Source organism: Sciurus vulgaris (genome assembly GCF_902686455.1).
Source record: "Sciurus vulgaris genome assembly, chromosome: 2".
NCBI lineage: Eukaryota > Metazoa > Chordata > Mammalia > Rodentia > Sciuridae > Sciurus > Sciurus vulgaris.
The window spans coordinates 35,023,027-35,046,821 of record NC_136462.1 but is presented as its reverse complement, the minus strand read 5'-3'; the positions used below and the strand labels follow the sequence as shown (position 1 = coordinate 35,046,821).

The window sequence follows — 23,795 nt, the reverse complement described above, 5'->3', positions numbered from 1 at the left end:
CTTCACTATAGTTTTAAGTCAGTTAAATGATATAGTTTCAGTTAAGTGATATAGTTATCAGGAAGAGTAACTGATAAAGGAGATGCCTTTTTAAAAATTTTTTTACCCTTCCTCTTTCTCTACAAAGTCAGCTGGTTGAAGGCACACATTGGAGGGTGATCCTCCCTCTACCCCTGTCCCCAGCCATGAGGGCTTAAACAATTTAAGATCAGAGCAAGCAGCTGTGTTCCTTCTGTGTCAGCCAGTGTCACCTGAAATAAATATCAGATAGTCAAAAATGAGATGATGACCATGTATAATATTTGAGATTTATTAGAATCCAGCTCTGGTATCCTCCTGCTGCCTGGGATTCCAATATGGGAGCAGAAAACAAAGGTCATGCCAAGACAGCTGATATGTGCAATTTGAAGAATTCACAGCAAGCAGATAGAATCCATCGTGGAAAAAAAAAGTTTCATGTAAGCATCTTTCTGATCTTTCTGTCTTGTCCTGTACCACCCTCCCCTTCCCCACCGCCCCGAGTTCTGGGGCTCAAACCCAAGGCCTTGCATAATACTAGACAAGTGCTCTATCAGTGAGCTACATATCCCAGCCCATTTTATTTTGTTTTGTTTGGAGATAGGGTCTCACTTAGTTGATGCAGCTGGCCTTAAACTTTTGATCCTCCTGCCTCAGCTTCCCAAATAGTTGGGATTACAAGCATGCGCCCCATACTTGGCTCTGACTTTATCTTGAATGAAACCGAAATTCAAAAAGAAAATGCCTCAGGTTTTAAAAAATGGTCTGTTTTTTGTTTTCTTTGCTTTATTTTGCTTGCATTTACCTAAGGGTGGCATGTATTTTCTCTAACAAGTGAATTCACTTTTAATTAGAAAGTTTGTTTCAAAGGGTCAGGAGACTTGGATCCAGGTCATCATTCAGGATTTCCCCCCGTAAATAGAAGACAGCAGGCAGATGGTTGAACTATTGGAGAAGAGGTTCAGGGACATGACCTCCTAGGGGATATCAGGAACTGAGCAGATGAGAGGAGATGGTGTCTGTTTGGACACCAGTTCTGATCTTCTCTAGTTTGCCAGTGTTCTCCAGTTATCTTTGAGGACCTTGATGATTGTCACTCCAAACACAGCAGAGAAGCCCTATGCATATCCCCTTCAGAACTATTTGGTTGTCACATGGGATGCTTTTCATACTGAGCTTTTTCTCAGAGATCGAACATCCTCACCCAGCTTCTGGGTTGTTTTCTACATGGTGTCCCTGGAATGTGACCATATATCTTGGTTATAGTCCCAATTTACTTGTTATCCCAATATAATCATTAAAATGTCCCCATTCCATTTTCAAAAGTGTCCTGGTTAGATGACCACTCATGACTATGGAAACGAAATACTTTCTCCCCACACAAAAGCCAGTGTCATCATTTGAGTGATTTGCGCTGGCATGTACCAGTCTTTATCCTAGAGATTACCTCGCCCCTGCTCCTGCTGCGTCTTCTGCTACAGAGGATTAATCCATACCTAAATCTTGCATTCCAGAGGTGCCGACTGCCCTGCCTTTCTGTTCTCTGCTTCACATTTCTTTCTTTCCCCAGCAATGAGTTTTATTGAGGCTTCAGTCAGCCGAGGTATGTAGTGCAGGCAAAAGCTGAACTGCATTTGTCCCTTTCACCTCCAGCCAAGAGACATTGCAAATGAAATGTTCTGCTTTACCAAAGTGAAGCAACCTTATTTATTAGCCAGTTAAATGCCTTCCTCATGGGCATATGGTATTGGATGAGGCAGTTGTTACGTGGTTTTATGTCTCAGATCTTTTATTTGTAAATCTGAAAGAAAACTAACAACTTTAAAGTATTTTGAGAAACTCAGAGCTCAGGAGATTATAAATAACAAAAACTATTTCTTTCTCAACTAAAATGGTAGCACAGATACTGCGGTTACTTACTTGATAGGTAGCGTGTGGTCCTGGGGCCATTGCAGCTGATGGGTTTTTTCCAGTGCTCTATTTATAGAGCTAGGTCAAAAATATCACTTCCGTTGGAACTTGACCTACAGACCATTGTCAGTTTTAGAGACCCAAGGAAGTAGACTGCACACTAAATACAGCTGGTTCACAGGTTCAGTTAGTGAACTACAAGCCCCCAAGGAAATTAATTATGCTGGAGAATAGATGTCTGAGCCTATCCCAATCTCTTTTATTTGATACCTTTGCCCTGTGGCCTCATGGAGCTTGTAATTCACCTTGAATCCTTGTTCTAGAAATAGCCTAGCCTAGGCAGTCTCTCTCCCTCCTTTATAACACATTTTTCCTCTTCCATTGTGGTTGCTGAAATTCTGTCATTTTGCATTGAATAGAACATGACCCCTAGGGATAGCTTAGACTACTTGGAAATTTGGGGAAATGCAAATCTAAATGTTTCCTCTAGTTCATCTTTCTATTGGGGTAATCAAGATTCTCAATCACTTCCCCAGTTCCAAGGGATGCCCCAGTGAAAAACTTAGGCTGAAATTCAGCAACTGCCCTGGACCTGGTTTTAAACAGGAGAAACTGAATTTAATAGATGATAATCCCCTCCTGATCCCTACTCTAGGACTTAGACTCCCACCCTAAAGCTTTGTTATTGTGAAGTTGTATCGCTGAAACTTGGCCACTATCCAGTTCATATTTACCCATCATAAGGTTTTAATAGGTAAAATAGACAAAGAAAATTCCTAGTCTGGAGAGAAATCTGCTGTCAGAATAAGAGGCATACTTTTGCATGGTATGTATCCATAAATGGGTGCTGGCTGGGTAGGACATAGCAATTCAAAGACAATGTGTGGAGTATTGCATTCTCAGACTTCCTGGGGTCCTAAATGAGAAATTAACTTTTTGTCAGTAGAGTACCATAGACAAAATTTTTAATTCAGGCAGGAACATTTGAGTTTGAACAACAACTTCTTTTCATGGATGAGGAAACTGAGGCTAAGAGAGGTGATATAACTGGTCATTACTGAGGCCTACTGTGATGTTCTTTGTATGCTGCTCCCTTTTCCCACCTGATCTTAGTCAGAAATAGAACTGTAGGGCCCTGCCTGCTAGTCAGCAGCTCTCATGCATTACATAGAACAGGCTTCAGAATGTGAGGACAGAGATAAGAAAGAGAATGTCAGTTTCAGTGGTAACATACATACCACCCCTTCCCTGGACTTACTTCAGTCCTGAAAACATTTTTAAGTATGATCATCCCCCTCTTTAAAAAAAAAAAAAAAAAAATTCCTCCTTAGTTTCAGTAAGTTGCCTTTCATCCAAGGGAAAGGAAGGACCAAATATCCAGAATATTCAGTCCTCTAAGGCCACGAACTTTTCCTTCTCCTCTGTTCCTATTCTGGGAGTCACTGCTTTGTTTTTCTTCACTTTTTTTTTTTTTTTTTTTTTTTTTTTTAAACTTGGAAAAGCCTATCCTTTTAAAGTTGACCCTTCTGCTACAGGGCAAACACTTTTCTGTTATGCACTAGAGATTCAGTATGACCTCCCAGAAATGCTTAGGAGAGGAGTCATAAATTGAAATGTTTTCAGAGGAGTTTTCTCATTACAGGCTCCTCAACAGGCCCCTTCTGAATACTGACACAGGTTGGTACCAGAGGCCCATTACCTTTTTGAAAGTTAAAGCTACATAACAACCTAGTTATCCTCCTCTGGTCTGATTGCACCAGGGCTACACCCTGTGTGTATAGAGAGGGAGACAGCTCCTTGCCTTGTGAGAAATTTGTCTTCATAACTAACTCCTACTCCAAAGGAGTAAGGAATAGAATCCAAAAGATAGTAGGCATGAAAGATAATCCAGAAACTGAATCCATGTTTTAACCACTTCGTTACTAAGTTTTACTATCTTTTCTAATGATTAGCAGGATAAAAAATGGAGAATATGGTGATTAAGCTTTTCTTCTTAGACTTTCATCTTCCGTGTTTGATCATCATTGCTCCTGTCATTTATCCATATCAAGTATCTCCATCTAAGGGTCACCAAGAACCTTTGGTTGCCTGGAGGCAAAAATTATTCTTCACACTTTACAGATGGGTAAGCATCACAGAAAGAGAACTTGCTTTGACTTACCTAAAGGCATCTCTGAGAGAGTGGAGAATGAATGTTCCCACATTCTTTTTTAGACAGCCTTGACTTCAGAACAAACAAATTAGGTTTGCTCTACGTAGCTTACCCAAATGCTTCTGCAGGTTCAATGCTGTGACCATGGACAATTTCCCCAAGTGAAAATGTTTTGAAAGGCCAGTTCATTTACTTTATTTTTAAAAATTTGTATTGAAATCAGCCGAATTCCCGACAATTAAGTCATACTGCCTTGGCAGATCTAAATATCACAGTCATCAAAAAGGAGAGAGGGAGAAAACACCCCAATTTTTAGAACTTCCTCTTAAGATGAGCACAGAGAAGATTCACTTATCTGTTTCCTGACCAAATAGGTCACTGGGCAGGAAATCACCTTTTCTGAAAAGCCAGTAAGCAGATTTCCCATATCTTAATTTTCTCATGTATAGTATTAACAATTATTTATATCAGTTTTCTCATAGGAATGATGGAAAAGTCAAAAGACATGAGACCACTAAGCTTCTGGTTGAAAATAATAACTGACAGCTTCTCCATCTCCCTAGCTCAAGTGACCCTACCACCATAATCACCTTCAATTGTTTTCCTATATTAGAGACCCTATTAGGTGAAATATCTACTTAGTCCTGACCAGATTTTAAACCTCTGAGGAGGGAAGGTCAGTTCCAGGCCACCTGATTTGCGTGAATCCACCTGCAGGGCCAGTTAAGCAAGGTTAAATAATTTGCCGAGCCAGGACATGTGCTGTCTCTCTGGAAACCTTTTGCCCTAGATTATCAATGTACATCAGAACAGAGGAAGCTGAGTGTGGAGCCTGAATGACATTCAGAGTTCAGATGAGTGATAAGATGCTCACAACATACCTCTGCCAGTGTCATCCAAAGAGACGGGCCTTTGAGCTCTCCCAGCTCTCCCACGGACCCCCATAGGCTTAGCACAATAACAGGATATTTGACTTGAGAGACATAATGAGTCTGCAAAAGGCTATTAGGAATAGTGGTTAAGACTTAACCAGCCATGTGACCTTAAGGGAGTGACTTAACTCTTAGAGCTTCAGCCTGTCAATAGGAATAACATTATCTATCTCATTGGGTTGCTGTGAAGATCAAAAAAGATGTAACTAAGATATGAAACTCAAACAGTAATTAAAGGACTTACGCAATGCCTAGTGTATAGTACTTTTAAAAACATTTTATCATCATTAACTTTCAAGGCCTTGCTACTATAACTTGCAGTAGCTTGATGTTTGTAAGGCTTCCTGGGAATACATCTCAAGCTTACTCAGTTTCTATTGGAAAAGCTTCTGTGGTCATTTGCACTCTTGGATGGCCTTTAGTTGAGACCTGAGTTTACCTGTTGAGGAGGCAAGTAAATGGTACTTTGTTTACTGCTTTAATTAGTTTAGAGTCATGGAGTTCTTAAAATACTTGCTACTAGCCCAAATGCGGCTCTAACCTCTGAAAACATCCTGTGTCTACCTTTAGACCTGGGAAACTCCTCCAGTTTATCTCAAAAAGGGTACTTAACCAATTAGCAACTCCTAATTATTCACATGTAGCTTTTTCTTGGCAAACTTTAAAGCTCAGTCTCTCTTCATCCTATTCCTTAGCAGATATGTAAGCAACTGGCTTCTAGAGTTTGTTTGTAAAAGGCAAACCTGTTAATTTTAACTTAAGCAAGATAGGATTAAGAATGTAAATCTTCTGCTATAACAAGTATATAAGATGGCTCAGAGTTTAGTGAAATAACTTACTATTGATTTAATCACTCTTTTTAAGCATCATCTGGGTCTCACATTTTGCATTGAGTTAGGCATGCTGGCATAAATTAGAAATACGTCTGACCCTTTTATAATATATATTAAGGGTGATAAGAAAAGCACACAAATATAATGTCATGATAGAATTGTCAGATTGAAAGAGTGAAGTAAAGTTTTATTGAAGTTTAGAGGAGGAAGACATTATTTCTGTAATGATAAGAGAAGTGGGCACATGGACCATGGCATTGAAGGCAGGACAGGTCTTGGGCATGTGGATGTAGGGGCATTCCAGACAGAGGGGAATTGGGGGAGAAGTCATCAAGTTGGAGCAAAGGCTGTGTGAAGTGGAGTGAAGAGAAGTGCAAAAGGCAGGTTGGGCACAGGTGAAGGCTCTTGAGTGTCCATCTTAGGAACTTAGAATTCTTTGAAGCCATTTGGGAGCCTCTGAAAGTTTTTCAGCATGCTGGTTTTAAGTGGCAGGGTAGTGTGCTTATGTGTGCTTGGAGAAAGTTCACAGGTGAGAAAATAGAGGTTGGTCTTTATTATGGAGAAGCTGACAGCAGCAAGAACACCAGGTGGAAATCTAACCTGGTCATTCATAGGGGGAAACTAATGTGGGTCTAAGATTGGGCTCGGAGGAGTAAAGTAGAAAGTGGAGGTGAGTGAGATTTTACAGACAAATCAATAGGACTTCACACTATATTCAAGTGAAAAGCATAGGAGAGGAAGAAATGCAAAAATGGAACTGAGGTTTCAGAAGCAGGTAACTGGAAGATTGAAGAAAAGAACGGAAGAGTACATTTATATGGGAACGTATAAGCTTTTTTTGAAGATATTAAAGTGACAGTGCTAAAACTCATATGTCCAACTTGCAGTCCCTGTGGTTGAGAGTGGAGGACAGCTGCTGAGACAATTTAGAGGTTGAGACAGATGCTTAGAAATCCCCTACCTGCCCAGGCCTTGCCAACAGTGAGGCTAGCCACATGGAGCAGACATCGCTAGCTTGATGGGAACAAGATATCTGGCTCACGAGTATGTTTGTGTGGTCTTCAAAATTCAAAAATTTAAAAATCAAGCTAAAATTTTAAAAATCAGGAAATTTTACAGAAAATATTGCTTTTTGTCTTCTCTTTTAAAACTCAACAAGATGTGGTCAGTTATGAACTTTCATTGCCTCATGACAGCAGAGGCTGCCCCTTGAGATCCTGGATGAATTCTCAAAACTCAAACATAGTCCCAGCTACTCCTAGTCACCTCCCTAATATTCTAAGATTAAAAGTCATTTGATGACTCTATAGAGACAACAAGTAGATTAATGGTGGCCTGGAGCTGGGGGCAAAGGATGGGGTGTTCAGGACAGTGGTTAAAGGATGTGGGATTTCTTTTGGAGCTGATAAGATGTTCTAAAGTTGATTGTGGTGATTGTTGAATGATGCTTGAGTACAGTAAAAGGCATTGAACTGTATCTTTCAAATGGGTGAATTGTATGATGTGTGAATTATCTAAATAAAGCTACTTTTAAAAATGCAAATATAATTTGCTATTGCTCCTCAAGTGTTGATTTTCCTATAGCAGAAAAAAAAATTGTCTTTATCAAGAAGTGGAAAATAAAAGGTAGACTGAGAGGGCTGTGTATTTCAAAAAGAATGGAAGAGAGTACCTCTTCATGGTAATACAGACTTTTTACACATTGATAGGCCAACACCTGGACTCTTTACTAATGTACATATTTTACCTTTACCTTCTTAGCCACTGAAAGCATTTGGTATTAGGAAAACATGTGGTCTCTCCAGCTTCCTGAGGTCCACACAGCTAAGGCAGGGAAAGAAGTAATCAACATGTAAAAGGCGAACAGAGAAGGCCAGTAGAGTGGATGCTCTATCAGCTGCTGACAAGAGGTCAAGGAAGATAAGGACAGAGAAGTCAGGAGGTCACAGTGAACCATTCAGTGATAGAGCTTAGAGAGTTGAGACCAAAGAGAGAGGGAGGCAGATGGTGAAGTGCCCAGAATGCATTGTTCAGAGGCCGATATTTTTTTAAATTTTATTTGTTCTAATTAGTTGTACATGACAGTAGAATGCATTTATACATTTTGATAGATCATACATAAATTTTATCCTCAGGCATAGAGCATTACTGAGGATTTAAATAGGGAAATGGGGGCAATCAGATCAGCACAAGCTGGATTATTTGTGTTCACATTAATTTTTGAATAGTGTCCATGATGAATCAAGGTTATCCCAAATTTTATTCTTTCCTACACTAAATTTTCCTTCAAGCAAAATCCCCATTTGTTGAGACCTGTTACTGATTTCCATCTTAATTCATACCTGGACCTGCTTGAACTAGGAAAAATACATGTGACTGGTATTATCTAACCCAGGGGTTCTCAACCTAGTATTATTCTATTTGGGGCTGAATAATTCTTTGTCATGGGACCGCCCTGTACATTACAGGATGTTTAATGGCATTGCCAGTCTCTACCTTCTGGATGCCAGTAGCACTCTCAGTTGGACATTGTCAACAAAGTCACCTCCAGTTAATAACCACTAAATGGCATTTAGCCATTATTGCGTTTGGACCCAGAAGATTAAGGCCATGTGCAGTTGGCAGACCACCCTTAAAGATAGCTGGCCAGGTAAAAGGACCAATTCCTACTCCACGGTGAGGGTGCAAATCAGATGATGAAAGTAGGGGATGAAAATGAGAAATAAGGCCTCATTTTATTTTAGATATTTCAGTGGATTTCGGTCTCTCTGCCTTAGTCTCCTTGCTGAAAAGAAATGGTATCCAGAGGATATGAGGCAGATGAAATGCCCAACATCCCCCACCCCAGGCCAGGATTCCTGCCATGGCTGTGGGCCGAAGTGGGCATGAGAGCTCTGAGGAGACCCCAGGGTGCACCAGACATGATAGTGGGGGTTGGCTTCTTGTGGTGGGACTTGGAAGTTTGCCTCTGTGGAGGAAGAAGGTGGGAAAGGAGTGAGAATGGTTTTCTTGTGATGTCAAGAGGAATCAGTGAAACTGGAGATGGAAGATAGTCATTTTAGTGTAGATTAGAGTAGAAAAGGAACTCAGATGAAATTTGCTTCAGATCCTCCCCCTGCAAGGAGAGTCTTAGAAGTTAAAGGAATGTTTCTCTTGGAATAGGGCTGTCTAAAATAGACTCAATGTGAAATGTCAAGATCTTCCAGATTCCCCTTCTGGGTGTGTATATGTGTACAGTTGGTAGGAGGGCAAAGGAATTTTATGTGTATATGCTACCATTTTTTTTCTATTTGATAAGGAAAATTGAGTTAAGATTCTTATCAAGCTAAAAAGAAGTCTAACAACTATTAAATTAAGACTACTTCATAACTGGCTCTGATGCTGTAGAGTGGTATTTTGCTTTTCTGCCATGGATGTTGAGGGGCTTGATTCATTATTAGCAATGGCTCCAAGCTGCTTTGAGTGCAACCTCATTGGCATATAACTGCTATTGTTTAGCCCAGTGGTGGTCACTTTCACAGAGGTTGAAGAAAACACATGCTGGTCTTTATTTTCAGTCTCAAACTCTTTAACCTCCTCCTCCTATTCTAATTCATCGACTTCTGTGGTGATGAACCAAGCCTCTGAGTACTCTCCAAGCAATAAGTAATAACTAGACTTTTTTATATGAAATATTATTTGAAGAAAGGGCATCCATATATTTTGCCCTGTCTTGTTTCAGGCCTTTCTGGATCCAGCTGTGTAATTGCTGCCCTAGGAAACACTTGGAGTCACAGTGTGAACACCCGACTGATTCTCCAGTACCTTGATTCAGAGAGAAGACAGGTGAGTGCTTTGACAGTGTTCTCTTCACCTTCAAGGTCAGAGAACAAGATGTACCTAGAAATCAGAACCTCTTCTGAAAGTGATGGCCGCTTTGTCCATCCTGGGCCAACACTGGCAAGGGTGCATCAAGAAACCCTGCTGGCCTCAATGGTAGTTACAGTGAAATGAGGGGACTAGTCACATACAGGAAAACAATGTAAGAATAAATCACAGGAAGTTAGCATTTCCCCTGATATTTGCAATAACCAAGAACCACACCTCTAGAGATTTCAAATTCCCTATCTCTAAATGGTCATTCTACTTAGATATTTGTTGAGGACTAGATAATTTGTGTAAAAATTAAATAATGATTGTGCTTTTAGTGACATATCATATATGTGATGTGTGTGTGTGTGTGTGTGTGTGTGTGTGTAAAGGGAGAGAGAGAAAGAGAGAGAGAACTTTAGGCCAGCTAGATCCTGCTCAGTGAATGAACCTTTCCCCAGATCCCAGGTACTTTTACATTGATGCATAAACCCCTGTTTACAATTTCTATTCTGGCCCCAAGTGAGAATCCCCCACTTCTGTCCAGAAAGCTATACTGTGTACCCCTTTTTTCCATCTTCTCTATCCGCTCCAGAGAAAAGAAAACCATTGCCTGATGTTTTTCAAATTTAGGAAATTCTTTTTCTAATGTTTTACCTTGACTTTATCCTGCTGTGTCACCAGATTCAATCACAATCTCTCCTACATGCAGAAGGGAAAAGGGTGTTTTGAATGGTGCAGATTCAGAAGCCAGATTTGCCCAACTTGCTAAGCATATGGCAAATTCAGGTTATTAATTACAGTGGTATGAACTATCGTGCTGGTGGTCCTTTCTGGAGATGGGAGTAAGGTGTTGTTGTCTTTACCTGCATTAGGTAAATTGGCTCTTTTTCAAGGAGACAGGAATCATGAAAAACAGACATGAGCCTTTGCCTGTTCCGGACATAACTTTATGAGTGCGCTTGGTTACAGACCAGAGGATTCTGGGTCTTCTTGGGACTGTGTAAATAACATTCCAGCTTGGTAACTGGATCAGCCCTGTTCTGAGAAGACAAATGGACTTACTTCTGTTCAAGAAGCATTCTTGAGTTCTCAGACCCGGGCGTGCTCATTACCTCAGTGACACCTTTCCCCCGGTGATTCAGGTCTCCTGGGCTCCATCACTTCTCTTTCGGGTGAAACACCCTCAAAAATATTCCTGGAGAACCTAATGACCTTTGGTTTGTACTCTGGGTGGTAAATCATGATACATAAACCTTGTTTGCAGTTATCAGAGATATTACTAAGGACTGTCAAGTGCTCCTATCTAAATTGCACAAAGGAAGCAAAATTCCTTATGAATAGTGTTGATTCATTCATTTTCATGAATCCTTTACCCACTCCTCGAAAACCTATAATTTATGTCTGTGGGGTTCTTTTTCCCTCAAATCTGTTTTAGATTTTAGATGGCATTCTAAAGGGTATATTCTTTCTATAATATACCCTGAATTTGTGATTTGGTCTCTTATATATCATGGATTGGAGGCTCCTACATCCTAGTTTCACTAATTTCACTTAGAATTTGCAAGTAGCTAAAGAAGTTAGAGCCACATTTTTCTTTTCCTTGTAATAACTAATCCAGTCCTTTCCATTTTGTCAGTGTCAACAGGAAGTAGCTGGGAGGACAAATGCTATTATTTTGCATCTCTTTGATAACTGGAGGATTTTGGTGGGTCTTTGCTCTTGGTTGATAAGGTCAAATGCAGGCCACTGGTCACAAGAAGAACCAGGGGCAAAGTGTGGATGGATCAGTGACAGTCTATCAACTCATATCCTATTAGATGGGTCAGTGATGTTATCTTAATCTACAAAGATAACAACAAAAGGACAACTTGTACTATCATTACTAATCAATCAAGGACAGACTTAAATGCCTTTGAATCATGTTTTCAAACAATAATTAACAGTTAATGTAAAATATGGCCAGTGTGAAAATGACCAAACCAAGAAGAAGAACATACGTTTAACTACACTATAGAAATAAGCATGCCTTGGGGAGTGAATTGTTCAATTTGTGACCCAATAACTAGAATAAAGTTTGATGTAGAAAACATGTCTCTACCTAATGGACTTATCTTACCTCGGCAGAGGGCAGGCTTAGTGATTCAGTGTCCTTCCCGTGTCTTACTTCATGACCAGGTATTGAAGCCATGTGAAGATGAACCTTTTCAGTGATATGTGCACAAACAATACTTTGAAGCCAGGCTTCAAGGTAATTGCACAAATAATACTTTCTTATGACACTACTTAATAGGAAAGTTATGGCTGATCATTATAGGACACTCATACCTCTGGGACACCAGCCATTTGGAGAAGAGACCAGGTATAATTTTTTGTTTATTAGAGTTTTTTCAGTCTGCAGTTGGAGGCCACTACGCCAAAGGATCAAGGTTATGGAATAAGGATTATGTTTTATCCTGTTTCTATGACATTGAGCTCTATACCAGGGCTCTTGAATATGAGGCTTAGTCTGGGATCACAGGGCTGGAAGGAGGTCAGGTCAAACTGAGCAGATCTTCAAGCTGATTAACCCAAGAGCTGAATTGAATAATCCTAGAGAAGGAGTCCTCCCTGGCTGATTTTTTTTTTTTTTTTTTTTCTTTACACCCTGGAACTTTGTAAAATTATATAACTAAAAAAAGAAGTCTCTTTATCAGGGCACAGGCCAAATTCATTCTCTTGTTTATTCTGCTTCAACATTTGCAAAAAACCCTCTTAAGAAGCCAGGAAGAATTTTCTTTTGGACTAATTTAGCTTTTTTCCATTGGACTTTCATTTACTGTTTTCCTACTCTGCTTCAATCCTACCTCTCCCTTTTTGCACATTTTTATTCTTACCAAAGACATGTCCTTAGAGTAGCATTAAAGTGGCCTCTACTAGTTTTGTTGTTGTTGTTGTTGCTATTATTTTAAATCATCAAAAATATGTCTGGATACATGATGGGCATAGCACAGGCATGCCAGGAAAGAGCAGACACAGTTCCTGCCCTCAAGCTGCTTCTGGTGCAGGGAGGAAGATGATACATATATACACACTGATGAATAGTCAAATACAGTGTAGGAGTTAAAGAACTAAGAAATATTGAGATACAGTCACAAGGCAGTATTTTACTTATTATCTAATGAATGGCTAAAACAGTAAATATTTTGAATACTAAGAAAGGTGAAAGATGAAATCATCAGGACACATTGAGTCTTTCTAGTAGGTGGGACCTGCGTATCACCTTAAACCAGGGGAATCTCAAACTCCACTGCATTTCAGACTCATCACAGAAACATTTATAAAATACCAGAACCTGGGACAACCTTACCAATGAAATTTAAATCTCTGCCAGGGGTGGGACAGGGACTCATGTATCAGTGTTCATTTTATTTATAAAACTGGCCTCAGTGATTATAATGTGCAGCCAAGGTTGAGAACCCCTGCCTTAAACTATAGGTGTCCCTAGGTTGGTCAGAAAGGGAAATGCTGGGGCAGGTGAATAGCCCAAAAGAAAATTAGGAAAGTGGACACACCCTCAGGTGGCACAGAGCAAAGGGTTTGAGATTTCATTCATTTGGTAAAACTTCACTTAATCATTTCTTGTCTGCTAGTTCTTGTGTAAGATGCTAGAGAGTCAAAGGACAAAGAAAGGTAGGTGATACCCTCTGACTGTTCACAGTCTACTTGGGGAAATGTAAGCATGTGAACAGTGTATACTGTAAGAGTATCATGAAAGCATACAGGAGGTGGAGCGCCCTGCTGCTAAAGAAGATTCTAGAGTGTTTAAAGAAGAAGCAGCATGCAGAGTGGTTTGGCCAAGGCTTGTAATCAGGAAGCTCTCATTGAGCTAGGTACCTTGTGATGAGGGACTGGAAAAGCTTATACTTGAAAGAATGATGCAAAACCCTGATGAAACATTCATAATATTTCCCATCAAAATCTCATGAAGTCTGTTCCTACAAACCACATAAGGGATTATACAAATTTTGAAGTGCCTTAGAAGCAGTAATGAAATAAATTAATCCTGACTAAGCCTCACACCCTCTTGATGGAATAAATATTATGACTCTCTTATTTCAACAAATTGGAAAGAGGTAACTTTTTCATATAGGAGGTTTATTTAAATGAACTTTATAATAATATTTGCATCTTCTATTTAGAAGGCACCCTTAAGTTACAGAACACTTGAGGGATAAGCCAGTAAATTATTGACAGACCAGCATTCTTCTTCAAGCCCCTGAGCATCACTTGCATCCATGGGCTTCTCTCAAACTCCCAGGTTGTTTTGCACCAGTTTTTCCTCTCTTTTGCTGTAATTCTTCTATCAATGTCCATTCTGTATTTTCAAAGACTCAAACACCATCACTGCATTAATCAGTCCCTCTTCTTCAAGTTGCACCTGGCACTTTTTATGAGCCCCTTGAGGTCTGTGATGAAATTTTTATGCATGTACCCTCAGAGGTATGAACAATGCTTGACACTTATGTATTTAAAATGCTGATTTGAAAGAGAAGAAGAAAGAAATGCCTTGTATCTATATGGATGGAAACCCAGTCTATTTTTCTTTTTCTTTCTTACTGTGTTGGAGGAGAGGGTATTGAGGATTGAACTCTGGGGTGCTCTACCACCAAGCTACATTCCCAGCTCTTTTGATTTTTTATTTTGCGACAGGGTCTGGCTAACTTGCCCAGGCTGACCTTAAATTTGTGATCCTCTTGCCTCAGCCTCCAGAGTCCCTGGAATTACAGGTATGTGTCACTGTGCCTGACTGTGAACCCAGTCTTGAGGAAGGACACACTGCTGATTTAGAATCACTCTTACCCATAGGAATTGAGTTTTATAGTCTAATCGTTCCTGTAATTGTCGGTAAAAAGCTTTAGCATAAAACCTTGACAACTACAAGCAGACATATGTATAGAATTATCATAAGAATACTGAATGTAGGGATACTCTTATGCAGAACCAATCTGGGGGCTATAAGTGAGTGGGAGCCAGGTTTTCCCAAGAATCCTAGTAGGAATTCCTTTGTGTAAGTGAGCCAGAACCTAAACATAGACTGAAGCCCAGGAGGGAGGGTTTCTGCAGCCACTTTCAGAAACAGGTGGCATGCGGACTTTGGGGGAGAGGGCAGAAATCTTTGTTGCCATCTTCTACAAGTCTTAACTTCACCTCTTTGTTGTTGAGAAGGCTTAATAATGACAGAATAACCAAAGAAAAGATAAAAATTTTCTCTTAGGTAAGCTGAAAGGTGGAATTGGAGCAGAATGCTAGGTTTATACCCATGTTCACCCAAAGAGAGACACTAAAAATGGAGTTTCAGCTGATCTAAGCCACACTGTATGTCTTCTTACTCCCAGATTCCTCTAAAGAGGGATCAAGCTTAGTTGCCCTAACTCAGACATGAATCTCTTTCCCTGGGCAGAATGATTCCAAATCAACATGTTCTCGTCTTTCTCCCCCAGCTCATCTGCTGTTTTTAGGCAGGGAGACTGTGTGCATGCGTGGGGGCCAGGGGTGCAGGGGGCAGGGCGCGGGGAGGGGGACTGGATTCAGCCCAAGGTGAGTTTGGCTGTGCTGCAGAGGTGGAAGAAAATCTTTTTTAAGCAGAAATATCTGCAGAAACAGCAAAGGGAACATAGAATCCCAACTAAGTAGATTGCCTTGGGTATAAAGGTTCCCTCTCTTTCCGGAGCTGCTCAAGTGCAGAATAAAAACCCCTGCCACACTCTTCCATCAGCAGTGTTCTAACAGGTATTGAGCAGATTGGAAAAATGGTTACTTTGAAGGGATTCTTTCCTCACGTCACCAGGCAGATGTATTAAAATCTGAGGAAATCCCATCTGAAAGCATGCAGCAACCACAAATGAACAAGGTGGATTGGTACCGACAGAGCATAAGATAGGCTGCATCAGAGAAGGAACAACATTCCTGTTTCTGTCCACATTTGAGATAAGACTATCTATATCTTTCCTACCACTTACAAATGAACTCAATGGGATTCCCTTTGAAAAAAGTCAATGTGCCACAAAATCACCATCTCTGAATGGGCTTCAGTAAAATTCAGTAAGGAAAGCTCCTTTTTTTTTTTTTCCCTTACCTTTTTGCAGTACTGGGGATTGAACTCAGGACCTTGTAAATGCAAGGCAAGTGCTCTACCAGTGGACTATATCCCAGGCCAAAAGAGCTGTCTTAAGAAAGCTGTCATTAGAAATTGCTAATTGAGGCTGGGGCTATAGCTCAATGGTAGAGTGCTTCCCTAGCATGTGCAAGGCACTGGGTTGGATTCTCAGCACCACATAAAAATTAATTAATTACTTAATTAATTAAAGGTATTGTGTATTACAACTATAAAAAAGTTTTTAAAAAATTATTGATTGAAAATACATAGGTACAATTGCTCCCTTGCCTTTGCTGGTGGTCACTCTTCCATGTGACCATGTTCCTTCACCAGAGAAAAGTTAGTCTTTATTAGGAGATTTTGATCCCTTGGGGGCCAAGAAAAATTTAAATAAAAATAAAAACAAAACATTTTTATTAAAGAATTGTAAAATTAATGTTGACTTAGGACCAGACTTCCTTAACAGTACCCCCAGAGTGCAAGAAATAAAAGCAAGAATCAATAAATGGGATGGAGTCAAACTAAAAAGCTTTTTCTCAACAAAGAAAACAATTAATAATGTGAAAGGAGAGCCTACAGAGTGGGAGAAAATCTTTCCCACACACACTTCAGACAGAGCACTAATCTCCAAAATTTACAAATAACTTAAAAAACTACACCAAAAATACAAAGAACCCAATCAAGAAATGGGCTAAGGAACTGGGCATACACTTCACAGAAGAAGATATACAGGTGATCAACAAATATATGAAAGAGTACTCATCATCTCTAGTAATAAGAGAAATGCAAATTAAAACCACCCTAAGATTTCATCTAACTCCAATTAGAATAGCTATTATCAAGAACATAAACAATAATAAGTGTTGGTATGGATGTGGGGAAAAAGGCACACTCATACATTGCTGATGGAGTTGGAAATTGTGCAGCCTCTCTGGAAAGCAGTATGGAGATTCCTCAGAAAACTTGGAATGCACCCACCATTTCACCCAGCTATTCCACTCCTTGGTTTATACCCAAAGGACATAAAGTCAGCATACTACAGTGATGCAGCCACATCCAAGTTCATAGCTGCTCAATTCACAATAGCTAGATTGTGGAACCAACCTAGATGCCCTTCCATTGATGAATGGATAAAAAAACTAGTATATATATATACAATGGAATATTACTCAGCCATAAAGAAGAATAAAATCATGATATTCTCTGATAAATGGATGGAATTGGAGAATATCATGCTAAGTGAAATAAGCCAAGCCCAAAAAACCAAAGGCCAAATGTATTCTCTGATAAGTAGATGATGATATATAATGGGGGCGGGAGGTGGGAGGGGCAAGAGAAGAATGAAGGAACTTTGGATGGTGCAGAGGAAAATGGGGCAGGAGGGGGTGGGGGAAGAAAGATAGTAGACTGAGACAGACAGTATTACCCTATGGATATGTATGATTACATGAATGGTGTGAATCTGTATCATGTACAATCATAGAAATGAAAAATTGTACCCCATTTGTGTACAATGAATGAAAATGCATTCTGTAAAAATAAAAATTTCTTAAAAATATGGAAAAAATAAACAAAATAAATAAATAAAAACATTTCTATTGAAGAATTGTAAAATTAATGGTTACCTCCATTTTAAAAAGGAAAAAAAACCACTTTAGCATCAGAAAGCAGGACAGTTGTATCTGTGAATAAAGAATACATGCATTAGTGTATTTTAACTAAATACGTTTATTTTCATGGCAGATTTATTACATGTCCTTATTTCTGTCCTTAAGGATCATGATCTCTGCCCCATCAAATGATGGGTCCACTCACAAGTGTTTGAAAAGTGATTTTCCCTGTAATGAGCCTCTCATTTTACCATCTTAGTCATTCTCCTCCAGCTCCGATTAATTTTATTTTTACATACTGTTTGATTCCAAATTCCCTTATGCTGTGATCCTCCCAGCTCTAACTTGCTAAGTACACTAGGCTAAATACCTGGGTGAGAGATTGTTAGAGAAATCTGAACTGTTGAAAGAAGTAGAAAAGATGCAGGGCTTTGGAACGAAACTGACGACCCTGTTTGGCTAGGAAAGAAAAATGTTTGCAGTGGGAAACGACTAGGAAACAGCTACAGGATCTCTTGAACAAGGCAGTGACCTGAGAGTCAAGGACAATGAAAAGTATTTGGCTCGTTTGGAAATGACAATTGGACAGGATGCTGTATTTCAGCCTTGGTTCTTTAACTATGAGTGAAAAAAAAAAAAAAATGGGGCAAGTTGTTGATTGGGAAAGTAAAAAGTAAAGTAGGTTTAATATCTGCATAAACTATGAACTGACTTTCAAACAAATCAGCACTCTTGCTACAACAAGAACATTTAGAGTAACAGTATCCCATTTGAGGTACCTTCTAGAGATCTCCCTACCCCGTGACTCTTATCTAGATCCCAGGCTCTGCCTCCAACGATGAATTCAGTAAGAGCAAGGCCAAGCCCAGGATATGCAGTTTTTAGCAGGCACTTTGGGTGATTCTCATGTGGGTGGTTGGTCCTTAGTCCTGTAATCTGTTCTAACCCCTTCTTTTACAGATAGGGTAAACAGTTGGGGTTAAATGATTTTTTTCAGGGTCAGACAATTAGTAAGTAGAAAAAATGGAACTGGAATTCATTTCCCCCAGTTCCTAACCTTTGCTATTTTCACTTTATCTGATGACTTTTAGTAGGAGGACCCTGGGCAAAAAAAGTCCCCAAACCCAAGCAAATCACTGGGTTTGCAGGTGATGTGATATTTATAGCCCCTAAGACTTTCAGTAACTCATAAAAAAGATTCTACAGAAATCTACAGAAAAAAAAATTTTTTAAAGCACCATCTCACCCCGATTGCAATGTATTTCAAGATAAAAGTCGACTTTTAAAATTCTCAAATTCTTTCATGTGATTACGTGACTTTTTCCAAGCTGAATTCATGATGAGCATGAACTTCCCAATCAAGTGATTTTTCTTACAGACAACATGACTGCCTGTCTCCTACAAATGGTCATTTGAGTTCATGGAGGGGCACCCTTAAACCCTGAGCTTCCCATTGCCCATTTTAATAGGCTCATGATGTGCTATGGTTCAGGAGAACCAGAATTTTTTTGCCTTTTGTTTGTCTGATCTTCTCAGTATGGGAGAAGCTTTGTGGTTATCATATTTTTGAGTCTCTGCATCTTTATTTTGAAAAGACAAAGCAAGACTGAGGGAGAAATGGAAGCAGGAGGCTGCCTGTGTGCAACCCATTTCCCTGGTACCAGTACTCCAGGCAATACAAATTTAGAGACCTCTTTCTTTTCTGGGGATAGAATGGAATTAGCCTTTATTGAGTGCTTATAGGGTGGCAGGTGGCAGGTCTGAGCCTTTCACATATCGTTTCCATTAATCCTCATGGCAACCCTTCCCATGCACCTTATGTCTATTTTTACAGATTGAGAAATGGGGCTGAAAGATGAATAACTTTTATTCAATGGTGGTATCAAGATTTGCAACCAAGTCAGTATAGCTTCAGAGCCCAGGTTCTTTTTGCCATATACCATGTTCTCTGAAATGTAAGGGGTTTTTTTTGAATAAATATTTCTTTTTTTTATTTGTTCTAATTAAACATGACATTAGATTGCATTTATGCATTTTGATGAATCATACATAAATGAAGTTTAATTTCTCATTTTTCTGATTGTACATATTGTAGGATCACATCAGTCATATATGTGCATGAGTTATTAATGTCTGTTTTACTCTACTATCCTTCCTACCCCCATACCCCTTCCCTTCCCTTCACTCCCCTCTACCTAACCTAAAGTAACTATTCTTCCCTAGTGCCCCCCCCCACCCTATTGTGAATTAGCATCCTCATATCAGAGAAAACATTCTGCCTTTGGTTTTTTGGATTTGGCTTATTTCACTTAGCATGATATTCTCCAACTCCATCCATTTACTAGCAAATGCCATCATTTCATTCTTCTTTAAGACTGAATAATATTCCATCGTATGTATATATACACCACATTTTCTTTACCCATTCATCTGTTGAAGGGCACCTAGGTTGGTTCCATAATTTAGCTATTGTGAGTTGAGCTGCTATAAACATTGATGTGACTGCATCACTGTAGTATGCTGATTTTAAGTCCTTTGAGTATAAACCAAGGAGTGGGATAGCTGGGTCAAATGGTGGTTTCACTCCAAGTATTCTGAGGAATCTCCATACTGCTTTCCAGAATGGTTTCACCAATTTGCATTCCCACCAACAATATATGGGTGTATCTTTTCCCCCACATCCTCGCCAACATTTACTGTGGCTTCTATTCTTGATAATTGTCATTCTGATTAGAGTAAGATGAAATCTTAGTTCTGATTTGCATTTCTCTAATTGCTAGAGATGCTGAATATCTTTTTATATATTTGTTGATCAGTTGTATTTTTTCTTCTGTGAAGTGTCCGTTCAGTTCCTGTTTATTGATCGGGTTATTTGTTTTTGGGGTGTTAAGTTTTTTTAGTTCCTTATATATCCTAGAGATTAATGCTCTATGTGAGGTGTGTGTGGTTAAGATTTTCTCCCAGTCTGTAGGCTATCACTTCACATTATTGATTGTTTCTTTTGCTGAGAAGAAGCTTTTAGTTTGAATCCATTCCTTTTATTGATTCTTGATTTAATTTCCTGTGCTTTAGGGGTCTTGTTAATGAAGTGAGATCCTAGGCCAACATGGTAAAGATGTGGGCCTACTTTTTCTTGTAGTAGGCACAGGGTCTCTGTTCTAGTGCCTAAGTCTTTGATCCACTTTTAGTTGAGTTTTGTGCAGGGTGAGAGATAAAGGTTTAATTTCATTTTGTTACACATGGCTTTCCATTTTTCCCAGCATGGTTTGTTAAATAGGCTATCTTTTGTCCAGTGAATGTTTTTGGCACCTTTGTCTAGTATGAGTTAACTGTATTTTATGTGGGTTTGTCTATGTGTCTTCTATTCTGTACCATTGGTCTATGTGTCTGTTTTGGTGCCAATACCATGCTGTTTTTATTACTATAGCTCTGTAGTATAGTTTGAGGTCCGGTATTGTGCTGCTTCACTTTTTTTGCTGAGGATTGCTTTGGCTATTCTGGGCCTTTTATTTTTCCAAATGAATTTCATTATTGCTTTTTCTAATTCTATGAAGAATTTCATTGGAATTTTAATAGGAATCGCATTAAATTTGTATAATGCTTTTGGTAGTATGGTCATTTTGACAACATTAATTCTGCCTATCCAGGAGCATGGGAGGTCTTTGCATCTTCTAAGGTCTTCTGATATTTCTTTCTTTAGTGTTTGGTAGTTTTCATTGTAGAGGTCTTTCACCTCTTTTGTTTGATTGATTTCCAAGTTTGTTTTTTTTTTTTTTTTTTTGAGGTTACTGTGAGTCTCTTTCAGTGGATTTATTACTGATGTATAGGAATGCACTTGATTTATGGGTGTTGATTTTATATCCTGCTACTTTGCTGAATTCATTTATTAGTTCTAGAAGTCTTTTGGTGGAATTTTTTGATCTTCTAAGTACAGAATCACGTCATTGGGAAATAGTGATAGTTTGAGTTCTTCTTTACCTATTTGTGTAAGGGGTTTTGTTGTTCTTTTAATCTTTTGAATTCAAGAATACAATGAGGTACTAGAAAACAAAGTCTTAACTTGATGGTGATTCTTTTGGCTTGTGATAGATGATCTTTATTATCTTTCTCTCTGCCTTCTCCTGAAGGATGACTAGATCTAGAATGTCATTTAGCTTACCTGCAAAGCTTACTGGGTTACATATGAAAATGGCATTCCCTACTACAGGACAGGAACATGAAAGAAAGGAGATGATGAGCTGCTTCTTGTTTTTTGTGTGGTTCTTGGCTTTGTTTGACTTGGAAATACGCCGGGCACATGACTATGATCCAGAAATGCTCTTTGCTCTGTCTCTGCATGTAATTTGAAAAGCACAGCTTGTCGCACATGGGGCCAAGGCAGGTCCTGCTTAGAGCACTATGGTCTGGCTATTGTTCCGGGGGATAATCCTGATGGTAAGGTAGTGTACTCCCTGGGCCCATGGCCTCTGCTTGTCTCCTGAGGGCACCATGGCTGCTGGGAGACGCACAGTATGGTACAATGCTGGTTTGCATTTCTAGTCCTTTCTCAAGGTCACTGATGGGTAATGGGTAGAGTAGTGGGGCTTCCAGCATCTTAATAGCTTTTGAGGTTAGGAGCAGGAGGCTAGGATGCAGACAAAGGATGGAAGTATGAAAGAAAATGAATCAAATAAAAGCATTCAGTTTGAATTTGCTTAAGTCCTATTGTGTTACCATAATATTTGATGATGTTTCTCACATTGTCCAATGCATGATTGATTGTCAAACGCAATACACATTGTTGGGCTTTCCTAATTTCAGGTGGTCTAAATAATTTGGAGTTTTCAGGTTCCATGGAGTTGAATATTCCTTCCTCCCCTTAACCTTCCTCCTACCCTTTTGCCTAGCTCCCTGTCCCCAGTGGATCCTGGCAACTGCCTTAGAGTTAAAATGCTTGAAACAGAGGTTTTTCCACTGAGGGTCTTTTTCTGGATGTTTCCCTTCTTGGCTTGGCAGTATGTAAGAGTTCTGGCATCTTGGACAAAGACCATGTGTGCTTTTGAGTCTTGGACTCCTGTTTTATTGTTACCTAAGGGACTATGATTTTGAGAACACCTTTGGAGAGCCAAGCTGCCGTGGTTGTACCCCACTGCTTATTTTCTCCACCCTCCTTTCAGAATTGGCAATGAGAGATTGAGCTGGGATTATGATCCACACACTCTCACCAAATTCTTTTCAGTGTCCCGCCTCCAGGAAGAAACTTAGAATCAAGGCGCCTGGTGTATCTGGGAAGAACTGGGAACAATCCACCAAAGCCCCCACAGCCTTGGCCCACTGGTTGCTTTGCTTTGTCTGCCCAAGCATTTACTGAGAGTTTCCTTTGTGCCAATTACTCTGCCAAGTACTTTATAGACACTTTCTTGTTCAAGCCTCACAACAACTCTGTGAGGTAGGTATTACTAGGTATGCTTTATAGATGAGTACATTGAAGTTTATAGAGCTTTAAATTTTTGCCCTAAATCACATGACTTCTAAGGGAGCAAAGGCAGAATTTCCTTCTCCTTTGCCCCCACCCCTCACCCCAGTCACATACATGCACTCCCTACTCTCCATCCCTAGATTCTTAACCTTTATCTGACAAGGGTCCCATCTTAATATAAGGTTATTTCTTTTTTTTAATCCTATTGGGTGGTAGCCTCCTAATATTAGATAGAATGCTTCCTTCAAATACTGGAATGCTCTGTTGTCTTGAGAGCTGTTTCAATCCCTGTTAAATAACCATTAGCTATTTCCTATAATTTTGTAGCTCTGTATGGCAACAGAACACTCTCAAGAAAGAATGAGCTCCACAGAACTTGGTCCCCCTGAGTCTTGCCATTCAGCCAGACATCCTGGCCCTTCTGCCCTCAGCTTCCAAGCTCTGACTTTTCCAGCCAATGTCTTTCCAGGTCCTGGGTTTAGCTTCAATGCCAAATATACCCATTTACTGTCAAAGAAGAGAGAGTCTCTGAGGAGTCGTACCCATAGTGTGGACATACCTGTGCTTATCTGCTTAGGGTTTCCTCCAGTGAGGAGTGGCAGTTCCCAGGAAGTATCATGGTGTACCTCAGAGATATATCCCTTCCTTTGTGAGTGATAGAGAATAGCATACTAATGATACCCATTCCTTTACCTTTTCCTTGCAAAATCACATTCCCACGTAACAATAAATATCAGGGATTTCCTCTAAATCCTTTCTGAATTGTCTGTTCTCTGAAAGTACTAGTCCAGCACTCTAATGAAGATTCAATCAATGTCTAGTGAAATGGGAAAACTCCTTGACAGTTCCATGTTCTTTTACTGGTGCCTCCTTAAAACAGAAAGGTTTATCAG

At 39.6% G+C, this 23,795-nt stretch overlaps 1 protein-coding gene across 6 annotated transcripts in view; it reads left to right on the top strand.

Annotated features, from left to right (window-relative positions):
- RAD51B (RAD51 paralog B) overlaps positions 1 to 23,795 on the top strand; it is a 642,577-nt gene that overhangs the window by 582,542 nt on the left and 36,240 nt on the right. For 4 of the 6 annotated variants that reach the window (XM_079127116.1, XM_079127121.1, XM_079127117.1 and 1 more), the window contains one exon: positions 9,568 to 9,671. The exons of the other annotated variants lie outside the window; for them this stretch is intronic. In XM_079127116.1, coding sequence (XP_078983242.1) covers positions 9,568 to 9,671 — 104 coding nt within the window. The remainder of the gene's footprint in view (positions 1 to 9,567; positions 9,672 to 23,795) is intronic. 6 annotated transcript variants of the gene reach the window in all.